At 37.6% G+C, this 19,481-nt stretch overlaps 1 protein-coding gene across 3 annotated transcripts; it reads left to right on the top strand.

Moving 5' to 3' along the window:
• Positions 1-51: 51 nt before the first annotated feature.
• Positions 52-10,823, top strand: LOC117412727 (methionine adenosyltransferase 2 non-catalytic beta subunit methionine). 3 transcript variants are annotated; one of them, XM_034021270.3, is made up of 8 exons: positions 1,275-1,755; positions 2,163-2,220; positions 4,309-4,503; positions 4,905-5,019; positions 5,380-5,526; positions 8,597-8,790; positions 9,096-9,209; positions 9,746-10,823. In XM_034021270.3, the coding sequence occupies exons 1-8, from the start codon at positions 1,739-1,741 to the stop codon at positions 9,917-9,919; spliced, it is 1,014 nt and encodes a 337-aa protein (XP_033877161.3). In that variant the 5' UTR covers positions 1,275-1,738; the 3' UTR covers positions 9,920-10,823. The 3 variants fall into 3 exon arrangements, with proteins under 3 accessions (XP_058852756.1, XP_033877161.3, XP_058852755.1); XM_058996773.1 differs by lacking the exons at positions 1,275-1,755; positions 2,163-2,220 and adding an exon at positions 52-770; XM_058996772.1 differs by lacking the exon at positions 2,163-2,220 and having other exon boundaries at positions 1,282-1,755.
• Positions 10,824-19,481: the final 8,658 nt, after the last annotated feature.

Raw genomic sequence — 19,481 nt, 5'->3', positions numbered from 1 at the left:
TATATATATATATATACACTTCCACATTTTGTAAAATGATGATTTTGCATGTACTATAGAAGAGTTGAGAGTTGTGTTGAAAAGGAGAAGGGGTATGTGGATAAATATTTTGTATGTACACTGAGATTGAATTGTACTGTTGTGTGTGTGTGTGGTTTGGGGTTATGAGTCACCCCACAATATACAATCTAGGGGTCACACGGAGTGTGTTTTCTGCTGGATAATAGTACTGTCTATCTTTATAACTAATAGATTAACTGATAGGGGGAGGGGCAGTCAGTCACAGGGCGCATCACTTCCTGCTTAATCTGATTTTTAAATCCTTGGAGATCGTACCAGCCGTGAGAGCAGATCAGGTCGTATAGCTCAATAAAAGTTAGTCAAAAATCTAATGAAACTTTTTTGTCGAATCGTTTGCTTACTGTCCACATAACACACGATCTTTATTGTCAGTTCAAATACCCCATCAAAACGTAATTTAGAGCAGTTTTCTTTTTATTTGCTAACCCATGTGCAATTCGAGTCGTACCGGAACAAATGCTTCCTACCTCCTTTATCTTAAGACAAAAACATATCTCAAGCTTAACCATTGTCTTGCAGGGATGGGAAGAAACCGTGCCCTTTAATTGTAAAAGGACGCTTCTTACACAATCAGTCACTTTTATGATCCTTGCTGTGTACGTACATTGTACTTGCAAAAGAACACTGTCGTGAGGCTGGTTTCTTACAAGAACTTTTCTGCCTCCCCGAAAATGCCAGAATTAAGCCAGGTAAGATCTGATTATTGGTCGAAAAAATATGATCTCCTGTGTGTAAAACGGTGAGGGAAAAGGTCACAAGTCATAGGAATGGAGGCGTGAGACAGAGTGGGTGCACATATTACTGCCGGGTTGTCCTTGACATTACCGATTTTAATCCTTAGATAAACAAATACAATGCTGGATGAAGTGTTTTACATATTTTTGTTGAAAATAGAAGTTGCAGGTATCTACTGACGAGACAAAATGAAAGCATATATATTACATAATGGGTAAATAGAAAGTAGCTAAATAAATATCGTGGTATGTAATTGTTCAATAGGTACCGCAAATACACATCCCAAATTATTGAGCACCGGTTCTATTTGTGTGGTCTGCATTTTTCTACCCACGATGTTAATAATATATCGCATGTTGGTTTGATAAATTGTCATGCAAATTGTATACTGTATTTTTAAGTCATGTGTTCCTGAATTGCACGCCGTACTTCCGCAGTAAGCTATCGATATAGCAATTTCCGGTGAGCGCAAGTTCTGTGTTGTTTGTTATTACTACCGCTGGTATATATCTTTCAGCCAAATTTTCCTAGTCTCTTCCTTCTCGTCGTTGATATGTTCATGATTTGTAGTGCCTGAAATACAAAGCATGGATTTTCTCTCATTAATTAAACGAACAAATACAAAAAAATATATTTTAAAACCGTTCAATACAGCCAATGAAAATATGTAACCAACAGAATTCCAAATAAACTGCTCATTCGCCGGATATTGAGATACATGACCTGTATCCTGAAATGTGACGTCACCTGGTGCAAGTGTATACGCTTTCAGCATAGGAACGTAGCTCCAGGAAATAGTTACTTCAGATCGAGTGTACTGACTGACCCGGCGGTGGGGCATTTATGAACCTGTCAATGATTATTCCAAAGCAAGAGATGGGAGGGAGGGAGAAAGAATTGAAAATACATTTTACGCCAGGTCATGTGGAAGTTGCAGAGGTAAGATTCAAGAAGATAATGATATATGTCACTCGTGTAACATGGGTATAATTTCGGATACAAGAATAGTGACGAAGAGGTCTGTCTTGTAATTTGTGTTAGTGAATTATGTTTTTTTTTTTTTTTTTTTTTTTTACTACTTATTTGAAAAGCATTTTGTTGTTGCAAACACCGTCGCCCTATATATATATAAATATTATGTAGGCCTATGTGTGTATGTGTACTTTCAAAGAAGCGTGTTTTAGGAACTGTCATAAATGAAGTTTGTGCTTGGTTTGCATGGTTTTATTGCGTCAGTACATGTTAAGTTAACGATGTTGTGTTGTTTTCTATACGTTTATTAGGACCAGGCTGGCTATATATTTCAAATTAAATTCTTAATATTGCCAACGTTGTTTACCTTTTAGGTCTGCGTATACAGGTGGTAGGCCTATAGGCTATAGATTGGGCATTCTACTTTTTTTGGTATGTTCTTTATTTTTATTTAACTAAACTTTTTAAATAATTATTATTCTGCTTCAATAGAACAGTTCACGCTGTTTTATAAACCTACAACTAAAGCTGAGTTCACACTGTTTTTAGACTTAATATTCATTTGTATACATGGAACACAGCATCTTGTAGCATGTATTGCATGACCCTAATGAGTTATTATGATTATGAAAGCCTAATTCAGTTGTCATCAGTTAAGTAAAGATTAGCAATGGTGGACCAAGTCAGCGAAGCATTCCTGTGGGACTAATTACTGGGGGGGGGGGGGGGTGATGGTGTATAGCATTTAACCATGCTGCCTTACTATGAGAGAACACGCTGTGTGTGGGGGGTGGGAGGGTGCTATATAATTTATATATATATATAGCATATTAACACATTTCTAAATTGGTGGGTGGCTATACTGAATATATGAAAAGGTATTCTGTATCAGCCAAGTATTGTCTTCTGTCAGTCCTGTTCAAAATGCAGGAATTGGTGGGGGTGGGGGTGGGGGTGGGGTGGGGAGGGTGGGGAGGGTGGGGAGATGTTGTTGTTGTTGTTGTTGTTTGGAGTTGAATCAATTCCAACATTAAAAAATGGTCACGGCTGGTGAAGTTGGGAAACACCCTGCATATGGCCATACACTGCAGTAGCGCACCTTTTGAATTGAACCATGGTGAAGTTTTGTATTGAAGATTTCAAGAAACTGAGGCTAGACACCAGGGAATGTTGCTAGAGTGGTGGTGAGAAGGAATCCGCACTGATACAGATACTGGATCCTCTATTTCTTCTGTCAGGTGCCTGGGGGAATGTTTCAGTGACTGAGTGCTCAGGACAGGTTCCTCTGCTTCATGAATCAATGGGTACTTTAAGTGAAAAATCTAATCATTTAAATTTAATGACAACAGAAAATCAATTACAAATCAAATTGTGTGTGTGTGTGTGTGTGTTTTTTTTTTTTTTTTAATCTACATCCTCTGATCTTTTATCAAAGGGTGATTTAAACATTGAATGTACTGTAATCCCGGCAGTTCACAGTAAAGGATACATCTAACAGCATGTTGAATATTCAGCAGTGACTGTGCTTAGTACCCAGACAGAGTATCTCCATTGGTTGTGGTCTCTGACAGCAACGGAAACAGGAATTAAGTTCCATCGTTTTAATCCTATCTGGCATGCTCAGTTATTGGTTCTGTTGTGTTTTTTGCAACATCTGGAATTAATTTTTTTGCCATACTTTATTATTAGTTTATTTGGCAGAAGCCTTTATCCAAGGTGACTTACAGGTGTTACAGGGCAATACAAGGTTACTACATATGAGGGTGTCACATGTGTACAATAAATAACAACCTGTTTCGATTATCTACAGCTTGTCCATCAAAATAATCGGTATAACAGCTGTAAATAACTGAACCAGGTTTTTATTAATTTTGTATGACTATGGCTATAAGCTTGGTACTGAGTCCAGCTGTCAGTTTGATAAGTGCTACTCCATCCCTCATGGTGTCCTTGAAGGGGGCCTGGCAGAATTGTTGGGTCATTTTGGATCTTGATGACTGTTAAATTTGTTGTATTTCCTATGATTTGGTTTGACACAAGCAAGTATACGTTTTAAATTGTAAATGCAGCTATTGTAAAATAAGTTCAGTAATTAGATGTATTTACTTTCCATTTTTTTATTTTTGTTTTGTAGGATCGTACCATAGGATCCTAACGTAGTTGCAGCAAAAACATTTAAAAAAAATAATACTACTAATAATAATTACATTCAGGAATTGACGCTGGCTGAATTCAGTTGGTTTGTTCACAGTTCATGTCCACACAAGTTTTAGGAACAAAAGAAAAATCTTGCTGCTGACTTTTCTAAGGTTTCTGTTGCACTGCATCGTAATTGTGTTTGCAGCGTCAGAGCTCAGGGGCACTGCATGCTTGGGTACCTGCAGCACAACAGCCAGAATGCACATGGCTATAACAAGTAAAGGCGAACATTTCAGAATGCAAACAGTTCAGTCTGTTGCTGTAAGTCTGGCCCCCCTGTCTGTTTCTTTGTTTCATAACCTCTAGTATATTCTGTTACAGGAGAATGTTCACGTCCCATTCAGACGTGTCCTAGTAACCGGAGCCACAGGGTTACTAGGGCGGGCAGTTTACAAGGAGTTTCAAGACAATGACTGGTATACCGTTGGCTGCGGGTACAGTCGTGCCCGACCCAGATTTGAAAAATGCAACTTGCTGGATGCTGACGCTGTACGAGCGATGATTCAGAAGTTTCAGGTGAGTACAGTGATGACTGTTTTCCTAATCCAGGATGTAGAAAAAAATATGAGGCTGGGTTCCACCTCGGGAATTTTAGAGAATTAGTTTAAATATAGGGAACCTAAAGCACACAGTTAATGCAGCACCTCCTCTCCGGTTGGTTGCTGCTGCCTTATGAATTGCTTTATGAATTGCTTACATCTCTGGGACCTAAGAATTTCAGTGTAGCGCAAACCCTGGTGAGTGTGTTGGGTGCCCTGGCTCTTGACCTGGCAGCAATCTTGAAAGATGGTTGTCGATTACATACACAGATCTTGAAAACCACTCTTTTAATTGGTTAAAAGCTAAAAATCACTTGCACCAGATCACTTTTTTGTTTCTTCTAAGTTGATTTTTTTTTCTTCTGTCTATGTGTTTAGCCCCATGTTATAGTGCACTGTGCTGCAGAGAGGAGGCCAGATGTGGTAGAAAGTCAGAGAGATGCTGCGATACAGCTGAATGTATCTGCTGCAGGAAATCTGGCCAAAGAAGCAGGTCAGCTGAGTTACTCTTTCTTTTGAATATTTGATTCTGTGTTTTTGTTAACCATTGTGTGTTTTGCCACGTGGTGGTTGTTCTTAGAATTTGAGTTCTAAAAGACTTGATGAATGCAAATGATGAAACTTAACTAAGTCACTCTTCTGTACAGTAAAATGTGTGTGTTTTATTAAAACATTTTTAATAGTTATTTATAAATTCTGTTTTATTAACAAATACGAACATGGTGATTTTTCCTCAACAAATTCATTTCAAATGTGTAGTTTGTTTTGTTTACAGCCTTCATGTTGAAATTAAATTGTTTATTTTTTAGTTTTTTTTTCTCCAGACTTTAAACAATTCATCTTTTGTTTTTAGGTGTGAGTTTTGTGATCTACATCAGCACAGATTATGTATTTGATGGAAGAAATCCTCCATATGACGTTAATGACACTCCAAACCCATTAAACCTGTATGGAAAAACAAAGCTGGAAGGAGAAAGAGAGGTCCTGCAAAATAATATGGGCAAGTCAGAATAATTAATAGATTTAGTAATACAGTAGAGCATCTCTGGGAAAGAGGAGCTTGTATGTTTTGGCTTAGACAGCAGAATTATTGCTGCCCTGCGGCAGCCCTCCATCCCGGATACATTTCATTAGGAAATCATATAGGTCTTGTCCAGTACAGAGCAAGAAACATTAATAAAATTCCACCCTGAGGTCCACTGATCCCAGGCACCTTCCTGTTGGAGAGCTACGTGATGGGGGCAGTGAGCTCCTGGAAGGTGAACGGGATGTCCAGGCTGAGACGCTCCTCCTTGCTCAGGCTGGGGAGACTCTGGTGCAGCCGCTAGGTCTTTCAGGTCACAGCTCCCGGTCTTATAAAGGAGTAAAACTCCACTGCTGCCTGCCTGAGCTCCGCAGGGCTGGAGACCTCTCTCCCGCAAGGCTGGAGACCTCTCACCCACAGGGCAGCTTCAGGCAGCACATCTGTTTACGCTCCGCTGTCGTCTTCTCCAGGCCGATGAAGAAGGCTGTGGGAGCGTCCATGTCCTTGAGCTCAATAAAGCAGGCTCTGAGCAGAGAGCTTCACCTTCTCCTCCAGAAGGCTGCCCAGGAGCTGCCTCCTCTCCTGCAGCCCCGATACACCTCTCACTGCTCTGACCATCTAGCTGCTTCTCAGACTCCACCATCTCTCCCCAGCTCAATGACCTGGTGACATACTGAGTATATTGCTGACAGAAGATTTGTTATTAGTATTTTACCAATACCCCACCACTATCTCAGACTGGTATAGTTATTTTTTTTTAACTGATTAATGAATTGGTGAACATGTAGCAGTTTTGTGTTAAAATGCCAATTGAAAAGATGGTCAGAAATAGGGTTGGGTGAGACACTGCTTCAAATTAATCTATTTATTAGTTGTTTTTTTTTAAGCATAAAAGCGATCCAAATGTGCCCTCCTGACAGCTGATTTTGGTTTACTTTAATCAAGGTATATCGTTTGTCTGTAGGGTGAAAGTTCCTCCACATGTCAACCAGGTCAAATGTATTTAACACAGCGGTCAGCTCCCTGACAGACTGGGGATTGGCTTCCTCGTGGTATTCTAAGAGCACTGTGTCATAGACCGTTCTAAGATGGAGTTCCAATCCTAAAAGGATGCATTTTTTTCCCAGGTTCAGTCCATAGGGGAAATTTGGGGGTTTTAAGTAAAAACAGACCGGGACTTTAGGCATTGTGCTTATGTATTTTCAGAATCTAGTCAGACATGGTGATGGTTTGTGTTGTTTTTGTTTTGGGTACTACTAGACTAGAAAAGGTTACCATTTAAATATATTTTACATTGTTAATGTTATTTAAACTGAATCAACATGAGCTCCCAAAATGTTATGTGGAGACCAAATGCAACCTGTGAAAATGAGGATAATTATTTAAGTGTTAAACTAGGGAGATGTAGGTTGCATGTATGCAATTCAGGGAGGTGAAAAGGAGACACATTTATTTAGATGGGTCTTGAATTTATTACATTGTAAAAGTATTAACAACGGAGCTGAATGAAATGACACTAATAGTGTTTGAGAGTTAATTACTTTTGCAACAAGTGTGTTCTTTAAGCATAATAGCAGAACTGTCACAAGCAAAAAAGTATGAAATTACAATTGAATAAGGAGCTAGCACAGGTATTACATCTGGCTTTATTATAATTGTGTTGTATACATGCACAGGGAAAACATTGGGCCAAGACAAAGCGGTACTGTCTGTACAGACATTAGTCACTGTTGCATTTACGCTGCTCTGCCTGAGTTTAGTAAACCAGCTCCTGTTGCATCTGTATCCCACCACATCACACTTCCACTTACAACATTCACAACAAGCTTTATTATTATTATTATTATTATTATTATTATTATTATTATTATTATTATCATCATCATCAATAACAGTTAAATTGCAGTTGGTTGAATGTCCATCTTTTTCTTAATCTTGTTTGTCTTGTTCCTCCAAAAGAACAGTGTTTTTCCAAAAAATACTTGACATGTTGCGTTACTTTGGCAATGATTTGATGTTAGCACCAAATAAACCAAAATAACATGGACAACGGCACAACTACATCACATAAAGTATTGTCCATGTTGGGTATGATGGAAAAAGTTTTTCCAGAGAGTAAGTCTGCTCTAGTAATCGGCAAGAGAGCTGTGTGCGTTTAGAAAAGTGCAGTGTGAAACCAATAGAACTCTAGTCTCGATGAAGCAAACAAACTAATGCATGTAATTTTTTTTCTGGTGTAAAATGAACCGAAGCAAACTTGACAAAAATGTGTTTGTTTGCAAGTGAACCACGATTCAAATCACTTGCAAGTGAACTAGGTGTGAAAGTGCCCTTCTTCACATTACTTCATCAAACTATCAGAGGTGTCACTTCCCCTTAGATTATGCTTGAGTATTAATTTCTACCTTATAATTATTCAAATATAAGCTTGTGTTGCATGAACACTATGTGCCTAGTTATGGTCATGTAATCTGTTGACAGCCTAGAGCCCTAAATCCTGTTCTTGCCATGTTTTAAATGGATAAGTATAGCCTAACACAGTATAAGTAGTGGTTCTATAATGCTTGGTTGGGTTTAATTGGTAGCAATTCATCTGTGAAGCTTCTAGTTTAGACTTTTATGGCATCTTTGTTAATTAACTCCTTGATTTGAATTCCTTACTGAAATTTGATGGTGAAGCATCCAGATAACTATTTTTTTTATATATTTCCTAAAAATGAAATATATTTAGTTCTCTGCATGTCTCCAACCATACATTTAAAAAATATATATTTAATGCAACATCCTTGTATAGTCTAGTCTTTCAGGAGCCCTGTTTACGAGGATGTAATTGCTTCAAGCATATCTTCCAGGTCCTTTAATCAATTAATCATCGAAAATAAATATTTCACTGCGTTTTTATTTTGTTGTAAGGTGTATATGTGAGTCTGCAAATGAATAAGTAGTGGTATTTAGATCTGCCCTTTTTTAGATCATTAATATAGATCCCAACGTGCTAGTGTGTTGAGAGTTAATGTTGTTTTTTTTTGTCTTTTTTTGTTGAAAGGAGCGGCAGTTCTCAGAGTTCCTGTTCTATATGGAGACGTTGAGAAGCTCGAGGAGAGCGCCATAACTGTGATGTTCGATACAGTTCAGAACTCCACAGATTTGATCAGCATTGACCACTGTCAGCAGAGGTTCCCCACCTATGTGAAGGACGTGGGTCGAGTGTGCCGCCAGCTAGCAGAGAGCCGGCTCCAGGTGACCCCTTCACTTTATTTAGAAATCCGCCTCTTTCGGGAGTGTGGTTTGAGACCTGCTGGAATAGTATCTTGTTGTTAGTTTAGTTTTCTTTCTGCTTGTTTTGTAAAACTGTATTCTCACGCCCAAATAAATATAATAAAATAATAAACAAATTGGATCAAGGTAAACAAGTGACATGTGTGCACTGAAGGCATTTTATTTTTCGGTAAAAGCTTCAAAATCTGAAAGAAATGTCATCAAAGCTCTGGATGATATATTTATTGTGTTTCAGTTTAATCCACTGTTTTTTGGTGTTTTCTCAGGATCCTTCTTTGAGAGGTATTTTCCACTTCTCTGGTAACGAGCAGATGACCAAATATGAAATGGCGTGTGCAATCGCAGATGCCTTCAGCCTGCCAAGTAGCCACCTGAGACCAGTAAGTGCCAGATCACACTAACAGACTGACAGACCTGCTGTGTGGAACTGATTCTGTCAGAATTATGTAAACCCTAAATTGGATAGTTCAATTAGAAGGAACTACCAAAGGGTCTATTGATAAAGTACTGAAGCCGATCATTACATCACAGGGCTCTCTTTGTTTCAGGGTTATGAAAACTCTTACGTGTATTCGATTATCTTAAGTAAATACTGGTCTTTAAAAGTATGTTAAATACCATATACGACCCTATTCTATTCTAACAGTGGTGGTATTATTGTGTATCAAGGTTATATTCTTTGACTTCATATTTTATGATTTCCTCTGTTGGGTCGTATTGGAGAATCCAGTGCATACAGCTCTGCATTTACAGTGTTCTCTTTTGGAGTAAACCTTAGAATAATTATTTTGATTGCCTTTGCATCAACCACCTTGTGTGCTTCACAACACATAATCTGGTTTCTTCTTGCTCTATTAGTAGTAATGATTTGAATTTGAATTGCTGTTTAACTGGCGCCGTCCTGTTTTGAATGCAGATCACTGAAACCCCGGTGGGGTCAGGGGCTCTTCGTCCACACAATCCTCAACTGGACTGCTCCCGTCTAGAGAATCTGGGTATTGGACACAGGACACCCTTCAAACAGGGGATCAAGGAGTGTCTTTGGCCTTTCCTCCATGACAAGAGATGGAGACAGTCGGTCTTCCATTAAGAAACCACTGAGGGCAATAATCACCCCCTCCCCCCTTTTAGTTTTGCTTGTATTATTTTTTTTAGCACAATGAAAACTGTGTACAGTAACAAACCAATAAGCTTTTCAAGTCAAAATCCAAACTAGTTCATTTGTGGTCAATGTTAAGTATGTGACACTTTAAATGAAGATTAATAATGGTAATAATAATAATTTCCTTTGAATGTTAACAGCATTTCATGGAAGGATAAAAGCTTGAAACGAGAGGAGAAAAAAATACCTCTATAAAGAACCTTGCACCTTTTTGATTATAAGAAGTATTCCTAGTTGCCTTTTATATCATTTAATTTTTAAATAAACATAATTGGTTTGAGATGGCTACCTGTTTTAAATACGTTCCTAACAGTGACACTTTGCATTCATGCCATCATTTATCTGCCCTCTGTATTTTGCCCCTGTTGACTTGTTTTATGCAGGTGATAGTCACATGAAGCACAATGTTGGTTATATGTTATAAAAATATTAAAGGGGGTTGTAAAAAGTACAAATTTACATTTATCAAGTAGATGTTATGTAGCTGAAGCAAGATAACGTCTTTGCACTTTTTTGTTAGGGTATTTTGAAAGGGGGTTATTTCCCAAAGGCTGAGCCCTGCACTGCACTTAAAGGTATATTCAGGTTTTTTTGTTTTGAGGCGTTAAGACTGAATAATTTCACAATTCTAAAATAAATAAAGATAATTTTGTTAATTGTATGAATATGTTTGAAATCAATAATGATGAGTGATTTATAGCAAACTGACTACTGTCTTAATGGATTATTGTGGATTATTAGTGCTGGAAAAGACCTGGCTGGTTTATTGAGATTGATGAGGTTTTTATATGTGTTAACTGTACCCCATTGTGTAATAAAGTCTAGTTAAGCACGTGGATGTCAGGATTTTTTTGTTGAACGTTTTGGTTGTAAATGTATCCAGAAATCTTGAATTAATGTTATTCCTAAAATCCAGTAATGGTGTCATTTTTCTTTTTTAAATGTTAAGACTAACTGTGTAGCAGTAGAATTTTAATACTGGATTGTCTAAACATTAGGGGCCAGATTTACTCAGTCTTTGCTCCAGTATAAAGTTTGCTTCACTTTTTCTAATAATAAAATAACTGCAATGTAATACTTCCTGTGGAATCCCCAGCGAAGATCTGCAACTCCACACAGCCAGGATGCAATCTGCAGGAATGATTTGGTATTGCAAGGTAGTTTAGCCAGGTAGGTTTTATTTTAGTTGTCAAGGTGGTTAACAGATGTAGGATTATCTTAAACGTGTTGTTTGAAGTCTACAAAGAAATATAAAACAATAAATTCTAATGCAGTATAATACAAATGCAATATTGATGAGAAATGATACTGGAAAACTAGGAGTTAAATTATGTTGTGTTTTATAAACTGACATGTATTGGAAATGGTTTACTATCCTTAGTAGAATGCAGGAGATTTTGTAGAAAGAATAACAAGAGAGGGGAACTACAAAATGTGATAAAAAAACTTTGTTTTTTTCCTCTAAATTTTATAGATATTCGATTATATATATATATATATATATATATATATATATATATATATATATATATATATATATATATAAATAATTAGTAATTGTGGATTGCAGAGGGTGCTCATAGTGGGGAAACTATGGCCCCCCGAGGGAAGAACTAGTTACCAACACGGGATTATAATTTATAATGCCCGAAGCCACAGGTAACTATAGTTAGCTGCAGCTATAGACTAGCAGTGTTCAGAAATAGGGAAATCAATGACCGGACGTCATATCACGTGCGCCATATAAGAGACCAAAGCGCAGGAGCTTAACGTTGTTTTAATGCTTTTATATTGTAAATTGGCCGGACTTATACTCTGTTAACGGGGCGGTATATTTTTGTAAGTCTTACTATCTTTTAAGGCTGCCCTTGCACTGTCCTATGTTTTACCAAGTCGAACAAATGGAGCCGTGTGGAACATCGCTGTCTTTAACAAATGTAAAGCGTGCAACATTGTTTACGTAATACAGCACTGCTAATTTTGTATTTTTTCGTGTTTCCTCAGACAGCAGGGCTACAACAACAATAGTACTGATGACAAATCTCTAGACACCTGCCATATTCAGCACACACTTGTGCAAGCTGGTTGTTTCCCAAATTATCGGTATTAAAGCTGATAGTATCTGTATCCAAGACCTCCCAAATTCTTGGTGTTTACTGAAGATTCATAATGAGCAATGTCCTTGGCTTTAATCACTTGTCTTGTTTCCAAAATGCATTTTGAATAAAGAAAACATTGTATTGGACCATCTTTAAATAAACCATATTTTTAACTACTGTATAGAACACAGCATTTAATTATATTATTACATGTTTAAGTGCAACATCAGTATTTACTTGCAGTACATTTATTTATTTTGTGTTATTTTTTTAACTAAAAAAGTAAGTACTGTTATATAGTTTGATAGTGGTTGATTATAGGCCAAGTAAGTCCATGCTGTATTAAAAAAAAAAAAAAAAACTTGGTCTTTTGTTAAATCCCAATTTGAAGCCAACCCATTTCCATTGATTGTAGCATTCTGTGTTGATACATGGATATATTGAATGTTTCCAGAAGTCTAGGTATGATGTTCATTATGAAACTGCAATTTATAGCAGGAGCACCTGCCAACCTAGCCCCTAGGAAATTGATTTGCTTTAGGTGAGTGATATATCATTTTGGAATTATTTTATATCATTGTAAGGCCTGAATTTACTGCCTTGAATATTTTAAGTTAAAATACAGTCTATCTGAAAATCAATTTACACAATCCCATATGTGGTTTTCCAGGTAGCTCTAATTTGCCAATTGCTCTTTCTTTCTTTCTGCTACACAGTTTGAGGCAATTGCTTTGCATAGTTCTGTGTGCCAGAGCTTTTACATGTCTTATTAACTGACAGAGATAATGTAGAATATCCACCATCTTCGGATACTGTCTTTCATCATCTGGGCATTGCAGTCACAGCAGGACATCATGTAAATGAACCTGTAGCTGTCACTTTGGTACAGTTTGGTGCTGATTTAAAAGAGTTTTCGCTGCAAGAAGCAGTATAGCTTATGACTGCGCACTCTGTGAAATGGGTAATAAAAAAAGAGCTTGATTCCAGTTCACATATGCTACATTTATACATGTTATATTGTTCTTTTCAGTGCTGTTCAAATATGCTGGTAGCTGTCCAACATTGTATCATCCTATAGATAGCTCAATCTACTTTGTGTAAAGAGCAAGCAACTTCAAATGTCATTTTAATAGCTTTTTACATTGCCCTTGCTATTTTACAGTGTTTGCAGTCATCCTGAGTAGATTAGGCTTGTTCTTTTTCGATTTATTGTTCAGAGGCTCACTAAATAATGAATCGCTCACCTTTTGAGAATAACTTTTGAGTTCTTTATTAATACTGTGTAATATGTAGTTCCCTGTGGAAAATTCCCATTTCTGAAAGAATTGTGTAATTTATTTATTTTTTACTTACAAATTAAATACAGTAAAATGTTTGCCTTTTGATGCACTACCTGTTGCACTGCATTTAGGAGCCTGGCAGCCGGTTTAGTTTGGTTACGGAAAATGATTGAACACACTTCATAGAGCTGCATGATTTCTTTAAAAAGTAAATCGCAAAAACAAAACAAACAAACAAAAAAAACATCAGCTGCATCATCGATTGGAAACATTTCTGCTAAAGATCGGTCTGTCCAGGACAAAAATGGGGACGTTTTTACATATATTTATGTTTCTGTTGTGTTTTGATAATTCAATGATAGTGAAAATAGAATGTGGATATAAGAAAAACAAAATATTCTACAATTTAGCATTTAATAAGATAAGCATTTAAATATTTAGGAACATTCTGCTTTAATAAATATTATGTTTAAATCGTGAAATATCTTGAAATACCTATTTTTAGACCGTGAAATAAGCCTTTTTTTTTTTTTTTTTTTTACAGTGAAAAATACAGCCCCTGCAATAATGTACTCTAAAAGGTGAGTGATTTGTTTTTTTTGTGAGCTCCTGAAAAAGTCAAATGAGCTAGCATATTTATGTGACTCTAATATTGAGTTGTCATTTTATTTTAAGTTACTGTATGTGGCTTTCAGCTTGCTTTGATCTTGTCTAGAGAATCACACAAGTGCCCGGACTGATCGGCCATCCTCATAATATTGAGATCATGTGACAATGTGATCCTTCAACTCTTCCAGCCCCACGAACTACATGTATAAAGAGTGTGTGGGCTAGCAGAGTTGAGAGATCTGTTCACGTGATTTGAATGGAATGAGGAGGACTGTTCAGTCCTGGCACTGAGGCTCAAAGCCTGGTAACTGCAGATTGCAATTACATTTTAGATATACTATTAAATAGTACTGTATACACACATGCCAAAGTGACCAAACATAAGAAAAGCTAAAACTATGTAGTAAATGGTTACCCAGGGATCATATAGTACAGAAAAGGACACTACAGCTTTTAAAACCTTTTTAAAGATCTACTCTAAAAGGCTACAGCTTTGTGAAGGCAGGCTCAGCTGTGTAATCCAAACTGGATATGGTGTACAACAGATAGATAAACCGATTCCCTTACTTGGAAGGGATGGGGACTTTTCAGGGAGTTTCTTTTTATCTGACAGAGCTGATTTTTTTTTTATTATGTAGCTCCATCAGTCTCAAATCTCCTCCTTATCTAACGGTAAGATTTAACACACAGGTTGTAATGATCAGTCTGCACAACTGAAAAGCAGTTGCACTGTCCTCCCTAAGGAGATACTACTGGCCCTATTCCTATAACTAAATAAGTCAGCAAGAGTGACAGACAGCAAAAGCAGGGACGTCAGAGGTGTCAATTTCACGAACCATCGGTTTATTATTGTGAACAATAATGTCAACAAATGAAAAAATGAACAACTGAATTAAATGAATAATGATAAGAAAGGAATTCAAATAATTGCAGGTAACAGGTAAGAAATAAGATGGTACAGAAGTATGTAGGGACAAGCAGAAGGCTAAACAGTATCACCAAATAGAAATGGATGTAGTGTCCGGAGGGTCTCCAATAAACCCACACTCACAAACACAACACACACAGATAAAGACCAAGGATAAATAAATAGATACAGATGAAAAACAGTGACTTGTGGAAACAATTACATTTAACGGTCTCTATGGCAATGGTGGGAAAATGACAGGTAGGCCCAACAAGTCCAGTAATAGCAGGGTAATTGAAATCCATACAAAGTAACAAAATAACAAAAAATACAGGAAACAAAGTATCAAATTAAAGTAGAAAAAATCCAAACAAAAAAGAAATGATCTCACCCACAAATAAGGCAGTCCAGCAAAGTGTCCCGAAATGATGGTGATTGTAGAAGGTTGAAAACATTGAGTACGTTGAAATTGTTGAGACTGTCCAGTAGTGTTGAGTTGAATGGTGAACAGTTGTTTGGAAAAAATCAGGAGGATCAGGAAAAAATGGAGGCTGTCACACATAAAACAACAAACACTAAACAGACCTAGAAAAACAGCTAAACTTAAACAAGTAACAGTGAAAACAAAAAGAGGAGTTTAGACAAAGTGCAGTAACAAAAGAAAATGAATGGATGCACTGGAATTATCTAAGGACATTAATGGATTCACTGAAATTTAAGTAAAGAAAATGCTGTAGGTTAATGGATTCCTCTGAGAAAAGGAGTCTCCCTCAGGCCTGATTAGCCTGCTTTAATACAAGTGATGGCTACTAAGGAGCTCTGAGATTGGAGAGGTGGAAATCTGAATGAGCCAATGGGAAGAGAGGATGAACAGAGGGTGGTTGCATGGAACTATGGGAAATGAAGTTTTAACTTGGCCAGGCTACTGACCCTAATTAAAGGGACAGGTGGGTGAGACTTACACCCACATTATGTAGCATGGGAATTGCTACAAGGTTATCCTATTGCGGTTTCAAATGCCCCAACCAATTGACTTTTGCTGCTCCCCATGATCCATCTGAAAATTGAAAAAAAGAGCCATCTGTATCCCAGCTGCCTGATTCTAAAACTGTGCCCCAGTGTTAAGCAATCTTGCAAAATTTCCTATCAAAGTGTCGCTCGTTAATTGAGTCGTGCTGCATTTACTTCTGCTGCAGTCACCTTGCTCGGGCATCTCGGTGGATTTTTCACATCAGCATTTATTTTGAAGTACATATTTATTCACCTCTGTCTGTCTTAAAGCATAAAGTGGCTAGTGGTAGATCCAAACATGCAGTCTAGCTGACAAAGAGCATTGCATTTTGTTCCTGGTATAGAATAAGCAAAGCATGCCTATAGATGGTGCTGTTAAAACTCATATCGCATGGTTAATTAACTACGAGGGCTGGTTTATGGGTGGGACAATGGGATTGGAGAGAAAAAGTCTCTACTTTAGTGACCCCTACTGGTCTGGCAGTGACGTTCCAGGCTGGGCCTCTGCTTCCAGTTGCTTGGCAACATCCATTGCTTCAGTTCAGCGGGTGAAAAGATGTATTTGGCTTGGCAACGGGAACAAGGGTTGCACTTTTTTTTTTCTTCAGTTCTTCTGAAATGTAAGTGGGGTGCAACAGGGACATTTGAGTTGGCCATTTTCAAATTAGGTAGAAAACTGGGTGAAATTCATCAAACAGTTGAGAGTGTTACAGTTCAAGGTGGATGTCCTGTTCAACACACAGCTCTATGTTGCGTGTGTGGAGATTCTCAGCTGTTACAAAGCTTTATCGGCGCCGGGCCCACACTCGGAAGGGGCCCATAACGACCTAAATAAGTTTAAGTCTACACATTGCGATACATTTCAATAGAAAATGTGTGTTTATATTGTTACGACCTTGGGAGGGCTGGCGGCCCCTTTAAGATCGTTGTTGGACCTCTGAGGAGTGTTTTAAGCATACTACACCGACGTATATTGCCTGTGCATGCACTGTTGCAGGCGCAGGTGAGAGGCAGAGTGGGAGAGTAAGCATATAGGAAGAACTATAGTGACTAAGAAAATGATGAAAAAACATTTAAGCGGTGCTCAAAAATGTGATGCGTCAAAGACAACTTCTGTGTCGATCTCCTGTCTTTTACAATGGTTCCACAAATGGGAGCCCACAAATATGTTTGGTGCCAGGCCCACTAAAGGTTAATCCGGCTGTGTGCATAAATATTCATTAAGTGTTTTCCTCTTGCGCCCCATTTTCAAATCAAACTAGTAACTGTCACCGTATACCTATAACAAAAGCCTACCTACACCTTAACCTGCTAATTTCAAAGTAGGCACTTTGAATTATTATTATTTGCTTATTTAGCAGACGCCTTTATCCAAGGCGACTTATGGAGACTAGGGTGTGTAAACTATGCATCCGCTGCAGAGTCACTTACAATTACGTCTCACCTGAAAGACTGAGCACAAGGAGGTTAAGTGACTTAGGGTCACACAATGAGTCAGTGGCTGAGGTGGGATTTGAACTGGGGACCTCCTGGTTACAAGCCCATTTCTTTAACCACTGGACCACACAGCCTCCCTGATGACAGGCGTTGTAGCTGGCAAATGAAAGTGCACAGTCGGTGCAGGTCACGATGATTGACAGTCATTTAAGCAAATGAGAGCACTGTAGCACTGCTTCAGTCAACGAGACCTGTCAGAACAGGGTGAAATGACATGACAGTGAAACTACAGTACTAAGGGACCACTGAGATGATTGACAGCGACCCTTAGCCATTTAGAGTGGAAAGGAAGTATAAAAACTACACAAACAAGAGATTATTTCTAAATGATTATTTTTGGTAAGAAAATAAAAAATAGCGAGTGGTCTTACAGACGTTTATCCTATATAAATGTATCTGTTGAACTCATATTTTTGGGGAGTTTGATGTTTAACTAGCATTACCAATTAATATCAAATTAGGAAGCCTATTTATAATTACATGTAAAATCAGTTTTTAATGCGTTTCCTGTAAAAAAAAAAAAAAAGAAGTTATTGGAATAATAAACGCCATGCGAGAAATGTATTTGTCTGGTTTGAGCTGTAATCAAGGTAGAAGGTGTTGTGTATAACCTCCCACTGCTGCAGTTCCTTCTCTTCATATACTAAATTACTGTATATATCTTTATCTTTCAAACTGGCAGCCTTGCCTGTGATATTTTCTATGTCCACATGATGTCACTGTTTCCACATCGGAACTACAGAGATGGTACTAGTTATTTATAACAGAGACCAGTGCAAGTACATAGGGTCCTCATCTTCGCCACATTACTCGATTGCTTAAATTTGGCACAATCGACAGTTTGAGAATATTCCCCAAAAGCAATATGAAAGAGGAGGCTACGATCGAAGCCAGTACAACCGATTTAAAAAGAAATGATTACTACAGTACTGCATTAAAAGGCTATGGTGTCCACCAGACACAATTGCATAAGGGTCCACATTGTGAATGAGACCCTAAAAATGGAATGTCTGTCAAACTGACTTGCTCAGGAAAAAGCACCTTCTATATTTTACAGAAATTACATTTTCATGAGAAAAAACGAATCGGATAATTCACAAAAGTGTGCTGCATAATGCAGCATTTCATGTTTTTGTGCATAAATATGTGGCAGTTTTAAGGTGTACAGTAGGTAGCACTGGTAATGATGATAGATGTACTGGGTACAGAAGGGCTAAATATTCTTTAAGGACCATTGTGTTTCTGGCACACTATAAAAGTAAAACTTGGATAATTGGATATTCTGTGTGTTGCAGTGAAACCCTGTCTCAGGAAGGTAAGTGATAAAGGGATTTCTCATTGATTTGCATGTTCAGCACAGTGTCAATGTCAAACTATTTATTCAGTGCAGCTGCAGTACAAGGCTTCCAGCTAGGCCACATATTAAAACGAAATCCTGAGGATTTTGCACAAAACTGAATTACATGTTTGGATAATACTCCGTGGACGTTCTAAGAGAATCTCCAAGGTAATATGAAGGTGATTTGATATTAATAAACATTTGCATTTCTCCCTGTGTGCTTCTGTACAGTGAATCCTGAAGAGAATGAGAACTAACACACTACCTTCCAAGTCTCTAACAAGTATTGGGACACTACAATACTTGTTAATTGACTGGTTAAGTGTCATAACCATAACGTATTGTTTTGGTACGGTTGTTGTCTCTGTGGTAATGCAATTACCTTTGTGGCTCAGATACCTTGGTATCCCAGAAGAGAGAATTATCCTCTTTCCAGGGTAAACTCACTTGTCAGACACACACAACCATAGTGCATTTCTTGAATTGCAGTTTATTTGCAAGTCACAAAGGAACAGAACATCCCAAAGTGCTCAGAGTTAGGTCTCCTTTCCTGAGAAACAGGAACATACAAAAGACATATAGCTAACTCATTCATGATGTCTAGACGTCTTTTTCAATGTCTTTTTTCAAAGACTTCTAGTCAAAATGTTTGTAATTGAATTTTAGTTTAAGTGCTTCTAAATTCAACACTGTATTTAAGAGCAGGGATGGAAATAAGACTGCTAATTCATAGCAGTTTTACACATTC

This window comes from Acipenser ruthenus, chromosome 23 (assembly GCF_902713425.1).
Source record: "Acipenser ruthenus chromosome 23, fAciRut3.2 maternal haplotype, whole genome shotgun sequence".
In the NCBI taxonomy this organism is placed as follows: Eukaryota; Metazoa; Chordata; class Actinopteri; order Acipenseriformes; family Acipenseridae; genus Acipenser; species Acipenser ruthenus.
This window is presented reverse-complemented; position numbering and strand designations above follow the sequence as displayed.